The following is a 12,566-nucleotide window of genomic DNA, read 5'->3' as shown; positions in this document are numbered from 1 at the left end:
ACTTCAAACAGTATTTACTTCGCCTTTCAAAATCCATGCAAATGAAGAGCAGCTATGTAGTAACCAGCCAAAAACATGTGCATCAGAAGCCAATGACTGTACTTCTCTACAACTTACCAAGTAATTTTGAGGCATGAAAAGAGAAGAAAGAAGGGGGGCATGTTTTTGGCACATATGAAGTAGTAGTTTCTCAGAACAGTCGTTTCTCCCATAAATGTTCTTAATTACATCTATTTACATTTCATGTTAGTGTTGTCACATAAGCCTCCTCTTTTACTAATACAGATAATGTATTTTCATCTCCTTTGTTCCGAAGAAGAAAAGTGGTGACAACTTATGCCTTGCTTTCAAGCTATGTTTCTAATGGGGCGACTCTCAATATTACTACCTAGCTCCACCAGTTTTGTCGGCACTTTCCTTCCTTTCATTAGGCTGAAAGGTAAGTCAGCTCCAGAAAGCATCAAAGCCATAAAAAAAATCACAGAAAATTTCTCTGTTGCATGCAAGTGCCACAGAAGGCCTGAGCACATTGTCAAAGAAGATCAACCGGTATCTTAAACTGCCTGAAAACTGGAGGCTTAGATCCCCAGCCTAATAAAATCTGTCCAAAAAAAATCTTACTGACTGGCTTTGGTTTGGACCTGGGACAGCAAACAAATGGTTTTCTTGAGAAGCTGAAGCAGAATGTGTTTGGATAGCTTGCAATCAACAATCATCCAAATATAGACAGAAAATATATGGAAACTTCCACTGAACAATTTGTAATTTAAGTATGAGTAACTTTCAAGTTATATATGTCTATCAGCTGGAACACACATTCTTTTGCCCTCTGGCTTCAACAGGAATTTTGCCTCTGGCTTCAGCTGAAGGAAGAATAGATCCTGAAAATTTGCTGTCTCTGATTAAATCCAAGGTCTTAATCTCTGCTTTGAAGCAAGCGCCCACTTTAAATTTAATGTCATTAGGATCAAAATTTCCTTTCCTTTCAAACAATCAGGTTTGGTTAGTGAAGTATCCTTGACCATAAGCACTTTTCATTACCTGAAGGGTATTTACTGTTTTCTTACTCTGAATTTTTTTACATTCATCTGTGTATATATACAAATGAATGCTGTGTCCTTACTATTTTTCTTTACGTTCCACAACCAGAGCAGTTGTCTGCAACAGTAGCAGGGTCAGCTGAACTCTAGCCATCCCAGGATAAGGAAGGGAAACAGCACGGCTTTGGCCAGCTTGTTTGCTACAGGCAAAGGGAGCAGGTAGCATCACTTCCAGGCTGCCAAGCAGCCCAGCCTTACGCTGAGGGCACTCTCCTGGAAGCCAGGCACTGTTGGTTTGAATATACCCTCAGCCTCAGGGTATAACTGAACCTACAGCTGAACTTCATACTGGACCAGTTCCTAAGACACCGTCATGAGAATCCTGCATAGCTGTTTTTGCTAGCAAATGCTAACAAAACTTTCCCAGTCTTCACTGAGGTCAGATACGGCCTTTACTACTTAAAGGCAATCAGAGTATGGTAGAATGTAAGCAAAGGGATAAGAACTATTTTTCTGCCCTGGTGTATGTGATCAGATTACAAATATGATAAACAATTCTCTGCCAAAGAACACAAGTTAGAGACAACAAGTCAAAAGACTGAGAAAAAGACTGGCAAGATTTAGGAAAATAATTTGAATTACATGGGAAAACAAAAATTACTAACTTAACATTACTTTTAAATTTTTGGTAAGTTTCAAATCTAAAACTATATCATTAAAATAGTCTTTTTAAAATCAAAACCAAATTCACAGTTATGTAGTTTCTGGAATTCTCTGACATTTACCCTTGGGTATTTTACTATTTTTTTCAGAAAAGGAAGATGGGGAGACAACAGCTTTCTCCCATCTAAATATTTTAAATAAAGTGAGGTGTGCAGCTTTGTCCTGTTGAACCAATTCTGGTGAGGACTAGGAGCCAGTTTAGAAACAAAACAGAACCATCTGGCACAGCACGCTGATAGCAAATACATCAACAAGGACTTTAGCCCCCCAACCGTCTGATTTGCTCAAATCCAAACGGACGTTAACACCCACAGATCAGAGAAAGTGACCATGATCAGTTGCCTCTGTAAGCCCAAATACCTGCCAAAACCCCCCAATTTCTGATTGTAACACATGTGTGCCACAGAAACCCGTCAGGTATTAGATCACTCAAACTGGAAGAAATATTTCTGGACTCTAAGAAATTCTGTACATCAGCTGTTAGCTAAACCATCTTAACAAAAATCCACGCTCATTAAGACTGGCAGAATCAGCCACTTGCGTTATCAAAGGCAAAAGAGTCAAAACACTAACTGAGGAAGCTGAACTACAGTTTCTGTTTTGCAAACAACTACCCTAGTAATGAAGTGGTATTGAAAAAGCACTTTGCAAGATTTGCTGCCCTTAAGATGCAATGCAATGGTATTTCTAAGTAACACAGAAAAACTCCAGTGAAAACCTCTGGCTACCAACTAGTCCACAAGGTACATAAACCAGAGCTACGACACAAGACTGCCACTGCGTGCAGGGAGTCTGCAGGACCTTCCAGGAGCTTCCGAGCTCCCGCCAGCAGCTGCGTCTCCCAGAGCCCAGTGCTTCTCTCCCCACCCCCGCACAGGGCAGCTTCCCAAGGGAGCTGAAGGGTTTGGGGTTTGTTTTGCTCCCAACCATGACTGAGTTTCAGGGAAGGCAGAAGTTACCTGTGCATCAAGCAGGAGCTCTTTATTCCCACTGAACTGTAAGTCTGACAAGAGCTGCAAGACAAGATGCCCCTAATCAAATGAGCAGCTTTTTCCTCAGAAAAGTTTTCTTTTTGGAAAGAAAACCGCCATACATTAATTAAAAAACAACAAGAAATCTGCCATTTCAAGGTACCAAAGAGCAACTAGAAAGACAACTGAAACAATAGAAAAGTGTCTGCTTAAAAAGGTCAACTAGGCCAGTCACCAGAAAGCCACCACCAGCGTAACAGGCCCTTGGGCCAGCTCTCCTTTCGTAAGAGACAAACATGTCCCCTTGGCCAGCCACCATTCGTGAAGAAAAACACCTGCTCTCAGGCCTGGTCTGGGGAGCACCCAGTCGCCATCGGTCGGTCGCTCCCCCCCCCAGCCCCCAGACTCACCGGGATCACCCCAGGCTGGCAGCCAAGCAGGAACAACAGCTCCCAGCGGTCACATGGCAAGTCAAGCTGCAGGTGGAGGCAAGGGAGGAACCTCAGGAAACCCCTCAGGGGAATGCGACCAGCAGGGGTGGGGGGGGCGGTGGGCAGTAGGATCAGCCCTCCCAGTCCTCCGCCATGGCTGCAGGCAGGGCAGGCCCCACACTCCCGCCCTGCCCACTCACAGCTGCTGGGCTCTGCCCTTGGGCCTGCTCCAGGTGAGCCCCATCAGCTCTGCCCCACCCACGGCAGGTGGGCCACAAGCCCCCCGCGGAGTCATTCTCTTGAGTTCAAATGGACACAGGTTTCTGTAGGTCACACACACGTCCACGACCTACCACGCACGCGTATGAGCGACTCTTCCCTCCTAGAGGTTTCTCAAAGCCTCAGGAGCTTTCCAGAAAAACTGAGACACAAACGCAGATGAGAGAAGTTAGCAAGCCAACGCGCACTAACAAATGCTTTAGAGTGAAAGGAATTAAAAGCTTTATAGTATTATCAAAAATGTTCAGCTGCAAAAAGCTCCTCTTCAAGTTGCATTGAAAACTGCTTAAAATAATTGGCCACATAGCTGATGCTATTTGTTTTTTGTCAGAAAGGAGCTGAGGACAGAGCTGCAAATCATTCCCTTATAGTGGTATATTCTCCCTTCAGTTAAAGGATCTCCAACACATCCAAGACAAAGACATCCCAGAAGCAAATACTCTTTGATCACCACATGAAATATTTATTCTAAGGTGTCCAGTACTCTGAAGGAAAATGCAGCGTTTCACCTCAAGAGGTTTTAAATCTCATTCCCCATCTTTTGTGATAGATATGAGTGGTTCTAGAAGCCACTCAAAAATTAACCTAGCATCATTTTTATTTGAAAGACCATCACTTTTCAAAGGTTTAATGCCATTTGTAAGGAATGGGGTAATATCACTACTTTTGAACTTCACTAAAACAGGTAACAGCTCCCAATAATACCTGGTTTAAAAGAGGCAGCCTTTAACCCACACAGCTAGTACAAGATCACTATTGAATTCCTACCTGTAGTCTCAGTTTTATAAATATATATGTGTAAAAAATCACAGCACTGATCCATTAGCTTAGAAGATTTAAAATTTTGTAATAAATCCCTTAATTCACATAGCTTTAAAACGAGAGCATCAAGTCTCACAGTGCTGGTAAGACTTAACAGAACATTGTAGACAGTCTCCACGTAACTGAAGACAAATGTGTATGTTGTTTGCATATGAAAATATTAAATGGTTAAGTAGCTATTTGCTATTTGTTAGAGGTTAATAGCTAACAACCATCAATAGCTTAGGTTCACAGAGACCATCAAGAGGAGCCATATGGTCGTAAGAATCAGTTCTCTCTCCTCCAGTTAAGACGGCATGCTACAGATTTAGTGTTACTCCCACAAGGTTATGTTATAGCACTACATATAATCAAAGCAAGAATTCTCCCACTGCCAGATTAAACACCCTGGCACTGCTGCTAGACACTGCTGGTGAACCAGGATGGCTAAGGGCTGGCCAACAGTTCACCTCCCCAGTGATTTTGCTTGAGGAAAACTAGATCAAATCAGCTGGAACACTAGACACGACCTTCCAGGAGGAAATACTAATCCCAAATTCAAGGTGTACGGAAATCAGTAATTAGAAAATTGATGAAGTCCCAATAAAGTTCTAGATCACAAAAAACCAGGCCTCACAGACATCTGTTGAGTGTGACGTGTCTCTGAAGAAAAGAAGACATAGCTACTGTTCAAGTACACAGCTACAGCTTCCAGTTTACAGTCTTCAGCAGACTTTTACAGAGAACACACTCGGAGGTTCAGTGATTCTTGGGGCGGGGGGTGGGGTGGGGTGTGTGTGTTAACCTTATGACCTAGGCTACCTTACATTGCCTCCTTTTCATTACTAGGGATTTCTGAGTTAAATTGAACGTCCTTAAATTCTGTAAATACTCAAAATTAGAAGTATTTTGTTACTATACATGCACTTTTCAGAAAGTCAAGATGACTTCTTTTATGGGGGTGGGTCATTAAGATATCCAGGTAAAAGGGATGACTACAAAGAAAGCATGCTCTCCACTATCAAAGTCAGTCAAAATCTGGTTCCATGTTAAAATTAAAAAACAAAGCAATGTACTTATGACATTTATAATGTTTTGTAGCTTGAACTCTTCATTAAAAAACCCAACTATTAACATATGCCAATTAGTCTGCATAAGACTCAAGGATGTGTATTTGCCAACATTCAACAGAGCAAGTGTTAAATGGGGAATTTCAGTTCATGCTCACCTCAGATGTAGCATTTAAAAACCATTTTGGAGCCTTCTGGTTTTGTTAATTTTTTAAGTTCTTTTACAAAGAACATAAATATGCATGTGTGTGTATGCATATATAGGCACTGAGAGACACACTGTAATGAAACCAAACACAACTAAAAGGTAAAGTCTCTCACATATTCATACCACGCACCTTTATCTGGGAGGAAATAAAGTTACACGCATTTTCCCAGCAGGATTTATGTAGACCACCTTACCTGTGTGTTTAGCTTCCCTGCAAAAATACCAGTTGTTCAGCTGGGATGCATTTGTTTGAGACAGCTTTTATGTGTTAAAAGGAGCAGCAGTCAGCACTGTGTGACCAAGAAGCTTTCCACTGATTTGCAATGGGTAGTGCTAGAGAAGCACGAAGTACTAGGAGTATGCCAGGACAGAGTGTGCTATCAGTTTTTCAATAAATCAATTAACATAGAATAGGCAAAATGAACAGGTCTGATAAGGTTTTCCACTAGGAAAAATCTACCAATTGTCTCCTGGCAAATAAATGCTTCCTTAGGATTTTCTGAATTAAGGAAGGTTCTTGATTAGGGCTTGTTACACCCTTTTTCAGATGTGCTTAGTACTTATGTAGACAAGATGCTGGACCGCTGTCACCACTCATCTGCTTAAAACAGTTCCTACAATAAAAAGCAAGATGGGGTGTAAGTCTTAACATCAGTCATATCCTAAAATGCTAGAGGTACTATTCAACACATTTAGGTATCCTTCCATTCAGGTTATGAGCCAAAGTCCTTTCGGTCTTTCTTACAAAAGAAAAGTAAATCAGTCCTCTCGTAAGTTAAGGTGTTTTTGCTAAATAAAAACATTTATTTCAGCACTATTGTTTTTCCCCATCACCAGTACTACAGCTCTTCTGTTCAAAAAAACCAAAAGCCAAATAAAGGTTTTAGCGTGTTACACCCCACAAAAAACAAACTAAGACTGTATTAGAAATTATTGTCATTATTTAGTAAATGAAGCATTTGATCCACTATACATTAGTGAACTAAGATGACCGTTAAGATTTCAATTAAGGAAAATAAGCAAATATTTTTTTTGTTTTACCATTTCAATTTTAATACAATTAAAAAAAAAGATCAATGTTATGCATGGCAATGTTTATTAAACAATCACATTTCATTTAAGCATTAAAATGCAGCAGTCTGAAAAGCTGCCAGAAACAATGTTTGGCTTCAGAAAAGGCGATTATGAAATTACTTTCAATAAAATTCAAATACTCTCTTGTCTGTTGATTAGTTGAATGCTTTAGACTGGAAGGAACAAAAAGTGCAAATCAGCTGAACGTCACTTTCAAAAGTAAAATCTTAGTGTCCTACAAGCAGTTACTGAAAGGCCTCACCTCAATCTTCAAGATAAAGGACAAAATTCTCCAATTTCTATACAATTATAATTTACTGTAACATTTCAAACAACGTAACATTATTACTAAAACAAAATTAAATTCAGAATATAACTGCAGTATTCTGCCTACCAGGAGCACCTTTTTTTCCCTTTTTTTTTTTTTCTTTCTTAATTCTAATTTGCTTGACATGAGATGGCATGAGATACATTCTCAGTGCAAAACTGGAAACTTACATGGAACAATACAGTTACAACCACTTACAGGAACATGTTCTAGCTTAAGGTAATTTATACCTAAACATACCACTTTCACATGAAAATCTAGGATTCGTATTGTGGTAGTCTGTTTCTGCTGATACACTTTCAGGAAAGTGACTCATCACAGAGTAGCTAAATGTTGCAAGAGGCTAAGCTCCAGGTCAAAAAGACTGCCCTTTTGTGCATCATCTTTATTGGAGGACTTGTAAAGAAACGGACAAAGGTTAATAGATAACATTTGACATATGGGCAAATTTTAAGCATTTACAAAAGGATTTTTTATAATTTTCTTTTTAAATTCAACAGAATGATTCATTGGTAGTTTGAAATAAAAACAGAGGACCTTTCTGGCTCCCGAATCTCGAGACAGTGAAAACCAGCGTGACTATCATCTTAAAAAGGCTCTAACAATACACCAGCAATTTTCAATTTGTTCTTGTAAAAATCTCTAAAAATATTGTGAAAACATGTTCTTATAAGTGGGAACTGCTGCTTGAAACTGAACACTTAGTTGACATCCAGACAACTATTACAATTTTCCAAAAGCAAAGCAGCTTATAAGCATAATAAACAAATGGTCATTTTGCTAAAGTTTAGACCTAATTTAGTAATTTGTAGAATGACACTTTCAAACTGTGCAACATAAAATAATGTAGCCAACAGTAAGATACAGGTACACCATTTAATATTTATTATATGCATTTTATATACATTATTTTTCAACAGCTGTACTTTTGCTATGTGGTACAATCTTAAAAATTTGCTGATTCATAGTTTGTAAAACAGAAACCTTACAAAACTCATCAAAACTCGCAAACTGATCAGAAAAGTTTTGTGGAAGACTAGAAAAAATACTTTATTGTATTAATCATGCATTACACAAACAAAATCTTTAGTTACACCATAAACTGAAGCACATCTGAAAATAAAATAAAAGCAGGGAATAACTAGTCAAAACACAGCAGATTTATGAATCTTGAATCAACTACTTTTGTATTCTATTTGAAACGCAAATAAAAATAATTTTCACTCCAAAAGTTCTGAAACAAGATTGCTTTTTGGAATCAACTCCACTCCAGGTACTTAACCAGAAGAAAAAGACTTTCTTGGTTTGCAACTTTAGAATTATCAAATGTCCCATTTTCTCTTCTATTTTAGACTGTTCAAAGAGTGCCATAATAGATATACAGGGCCCTTTAACACACTACATAAAAGGATATAAAGACCAACAAAAAGTGAAATAAATAACAATAGGCCATTAGCAAGATGGGTAATCCTTGATAAATAAACTCGTAAATACAGTAAGATGTACAAAATATCACATAGTGATAGGATGCCAAGATTAATTTTTTTTTTTTTTAAAGAGTTCATTCGGGGGTGTTAACCCCTCTGTGTTTCATTTGAACACATTTTACAGTCCTTTATTTATGAAGACAGTTATGCGATGATGAAGAATTAGCATCCTTATGCAAGGACTTAGCTGAGCTGTATTAGGCAAAAGAAGGGAAGAGTGTGGTTACACGGCAGCGGGTCAGTGAGATCTCTGTGTTTTAGGGTTCTATAATGCAGAAAAACATTATCAATACAATCTTGAGCACTGTTGTGACAGGCTAAATATATAAAAAGACTTATAAAAACTAGAATTTTATCCAAACATTTTGTGCAACTAATGCTAAAATATTTTAAGTTAAATTTCCTTTCTTTAAAGCAAAATAAAAGTTTAAAAGGGGAATCTGTGGCATTCAACTGATAAACAGAAGATTACTAAGAGATGAAAAGAAAGCTACTCTTGGAGCTCACTTCCCCCCACAAGAGCACCACATTCCTAACCCTAAGGCAGCACACAGAGTCCAAAATAAAAGTCTTTTGTAAGATCAGACTCCACGTTTGCTTAAAGACACCTAAAGAACAGACATACGCTCAGTTCATATCCAGTCAAGGCTACAAATACTGGTTTTCTTTTTTGTATTTCTCCCCACCCCCCCAAATACAGTAATTACAGTTAAATGAATGAGCCTGACGTTGTTCAAGATGTGGTGATTTTTCACCAACTTATACCTGCCCCACATTAAGAGCCTTTACCCAGGCAGATCAGATGTAGTGTCTTATCGGTAACCTTATCATTGATGGCAGTGACGCATTCCCTCTTTTTTGTCCAAACAGACCTGCTGTTATGACGCAGGTTTGTTCTGCTATGTCACACAAATACTTTGGCAAGGGCATCAGCTCCTGCACTGGCAATATATGCTTTTGACGGATGAAATGCTACATCATAAATTGATTCATCCAGCTTTTTCCTATGAGCTGTTATTTCTTGCACACATGTCTTGCTGTCCAAATTCCATAACCTAATGGAACAATCATGGCCTATTTAGGAAAAGAAAGAAAAAAGACAAGAGACAAAGTCAGGTTTGTTAGGCACTGGAGTGCATCAGAAATGCAAAATTTATAGATATACAGAATAAGAAAAGAATCCTTACTTCCAGACATTAAATAGATTCCATTAGGATCTACAGCTAGACTTGTGACAGCATCCAAATGAGCAACCATAGAATGGATCATTTTACCTAAAAAAAAAAAAAACAACCCAAAACCAACAGTGAATTTCTGAATTATTCTTTTTAAAAAAATAACATTCCAAATTAACGCAATATAGAACAACAGACTCACTTAGATCCCAATAATATCTGAATGATACAATTCTATTAGAAATCACTGTTTCAAATGCAGACTCTTGTATAAGTATATTGGTAAATGACACGCAACTCAAAAAAGGATTCCCATTATAGTGCTCTTTAGCCGTCTGACAATTAAGACCAATCCTAAAATGACTGGGTGAGAACCTCAATTTTTAGTCCCTTAAAAGTCCTAATACCTACCCCAGTAGGACAGAGTATTGATGAAACTTTGTAAAAAGAGACTTAGTGAGTCATACCAGAGGTCCATCTATCTCTGCCATTGCTAAGAGAGAGGCTATTGGTGATAAACCAGGGAAGAAAATAAAAACAAGCCAACTATAAGTGATACTTGCCCAGAATACTCTCCAGCTTCTAACAGTTAATTGTTCAGTTATGTCACAGACATGAGGTGTTATCTCTGCATTCAACTACTCAATGCATTTCTTGCCAGTGACCTCCATTCCTGGACTCTTAATACCATCTTACGATGCTTTTTGGGAAGGGGTTCCAGAATATTTAACTGCACATAAGACCACCTCTTTCTGTTTTGAAGCAGTCACCCGTTGGGGGTTATCAACTGAACCTTAGTTCATGTATTGGAAAAGACAGAAATAAATCCCTGTAAGACCATGACCAACATGAAGAAAGTATATCTTCTTCACCAAGTCGTCTGTCTTCCTGAAGAACCTCAGCCTGTTTAGTTACTAAGATTCTTCCTGAAGAAGCTAAAAAGCTACTGAAGATCTCCAATCATCTTTTAACCATTCTCTGAAACATTTTAATTTGGCTACATCCCTTTTGAAATAAGTAAGACCAGAGTAACACAAAGTACGCATGTGGATACACCAAGAATTCATACAAAGGCATTAACAGTGATTCTTTTTGTTGTTTATTCCCTTCCTTCCTCCTAACTTTCATTTTGCTGTTCTGACTGCCAAGAAAAGAACTGACATTTTCATCCAGCCTCTTCTTACAACTTCGTGGTTTTACCTTGAATAAGAACAGTCAGCTCAGTGATTATTATTTTATATTATAAAGTTTGTTTTTCCTTACATGCGTCATTTCACATTTATCCACATGGAATTTAATTTGCCTGCTCTTAAGTCTATTAAGATCTTTAGTTCCTCCTCGTCAGCCTTCATCTTTAATACCCTGAATTAATGAATGTCAGTTAACTGTCAACCTACTGTCCCCTGTCCAGATGATTCTTATTATGTTGAACTGCCGCTGATCCCTCCAGGACATGGTAATTTATGTCACAAACAGACCATCTACTTCAACTTTCTGCTTCCTGTTTTTGACTCAATTCTTTGTTCATGCAAGATTTTTCTCCTTATTCTACATCTTTGTTTCCTTGAAGTAATAAATTTTAATTTCAAGAACAATCATTGCAACACATTTAATCACCACAGTTCAAGTACATTCATGGCAGGTGAGAATGGGAAAAAAACGTCTAGTTTTTTTCTTTGAAAACAAAAAACCCAAGAATACTGTCCCCCACTCCACCCAAAACAAACATACTTAAAACACAGGTTTTGCACATGTGCTTACAAGTCAGCTTATGCTGATTTTTTTCATCTTCCAACTTTTGGTAGTATAACATGCAGGAAGTGACTGATAATTTGACAAATGGGAAGTTTATATTCATTCTTACAATTATTCCAAACTTTTTGTCATGACAGACCGTGCAGTTTTTTCCTATACCTTTCTTTCCCCTTGTTTCCAGATCCTTTTCTGCCTTACAAACTTCATCAGCAACTTAAGTGTAACACAGAATCCCATTACTACAGTGAATTTAGGGTTATTTCTAGTCTAATAGGTACTAAGTAGTGTTCTTTACTCTTCAGAGTTGAAAAACATAACTGATATATGCTTATGAGTTAAAAGCATGGAAATGATGAAGACAGGAAGAAAATGGTAGACATTCTATAAATTAAGCAAAGTGCTAACTTTAGAGGACCTTCTCGTCCCTCACAACTATCTCTGTTTTGAGAGAGTATTTTCCGACTGCTGAAGTCACAATTGCAACAGGTATCACTATTTCATAGAAAAGGTACTGAAGAGGTTTAATCTTAAAAAAACCAGAGTTCTCTTTTTGTAAATCTGCATCACTAGTGAGTTTTCTACAAATGGATTATGTCCTATGCCCATCCAGATTTACTTTAAACATACTGATATATACAGATTAAGTTCCGTTTATCCTTACCCGTTTTGTTGTCAAAAAATTTGATGTGTCTATCTTCATGTGCTGTAATAGTTACAGGAAGTGTGGGATGACTTACTACCTTGTTAATATGATTATTTGATTGTACACCTGAAAATAAAACAAAAAAATATTCACCTGCCTTAAAGGGTTAAAATTAAAACGAGATTATTTTAGCACTACACTTTATCTTACTATATTAACTAATATATAATAACAGCATCAATATTATTTAGGAAGAACATCAATGAGTCTCGTAAGAAATAAGTTTCTTGCTTTACAGGATGGGGCTAAGACTCTAGCCAATGTACTGTCAGGCTAAAGCTGTATAAGTGGTTTATACACATGAAGGGTTCTTGACTGAGGTAGCGAACAAAGCAAGGAAGTACTGCAGGGGCAGCACTAGCCAAGTAGAAACAAACTGTGGCATCTATAATATATGTTTAGCACACAGCTCTTATACATCCACATCAAAAAAGACTAGGGGGGTGGGCAGGGGAAGGATCCAAATAACTGAAGTCAACCCAATCTATTAAGGTTGCCAGATATGTATACGTCTTATTTCA

General features: G+C 38.0%; 1 protein-coding gene across 5 annotated transcripts in view; it reads right to left on the bottom strand.

Annotated features, from left to right (window-relative positions):
* Positions 1–7,787: 7,787 nt before the first annotated feature.
* Positions 7,788–12,566, bottom strand: part of STRN3 (striatin 3) — a 66,736-nt gene continuing 61,957 nt past the window's right edge. For all 5 annotated transcript variants that reach the window (XM_080397025.1, XM_080397028.1, XM_080397027.1 and 2 more), the window contains 3 exons: positions 12,004–12,111; positions 9,600–9,686; positions 7,788–9,486 (listed from right to left, as the gene is read on the bottom strand). In XM_080397025.1, coding sequence (XP_080253151.1) covers positions 9,317–9,486; positions 9,600–9,686; positions 12,004–12,111 — 365 coding nt within the window. In that variant the 3' untranslated portion in view covers positions 7,788–9,316. The remainder of the gene's footprint in view (positions 9,487–9,599; positions 9,687–12,003; positions 12,112–12,566) is intronic.

This window comes from Falco punctatus (genome assembly GCF_963210335.1).
Source record: "Falco punctatus genome assembly, chromosome: 7".
NCBI lineage: Eukaryota > Metazoa > Chordata > Aves > Falconiformes > Falconidae > Falco > Falco punctatus.
The sequence above is the reverse complement of the archived record's forward strand: the minus strand, read 5'-3'. Positions and strand labels throughout refer to the sequence as shown.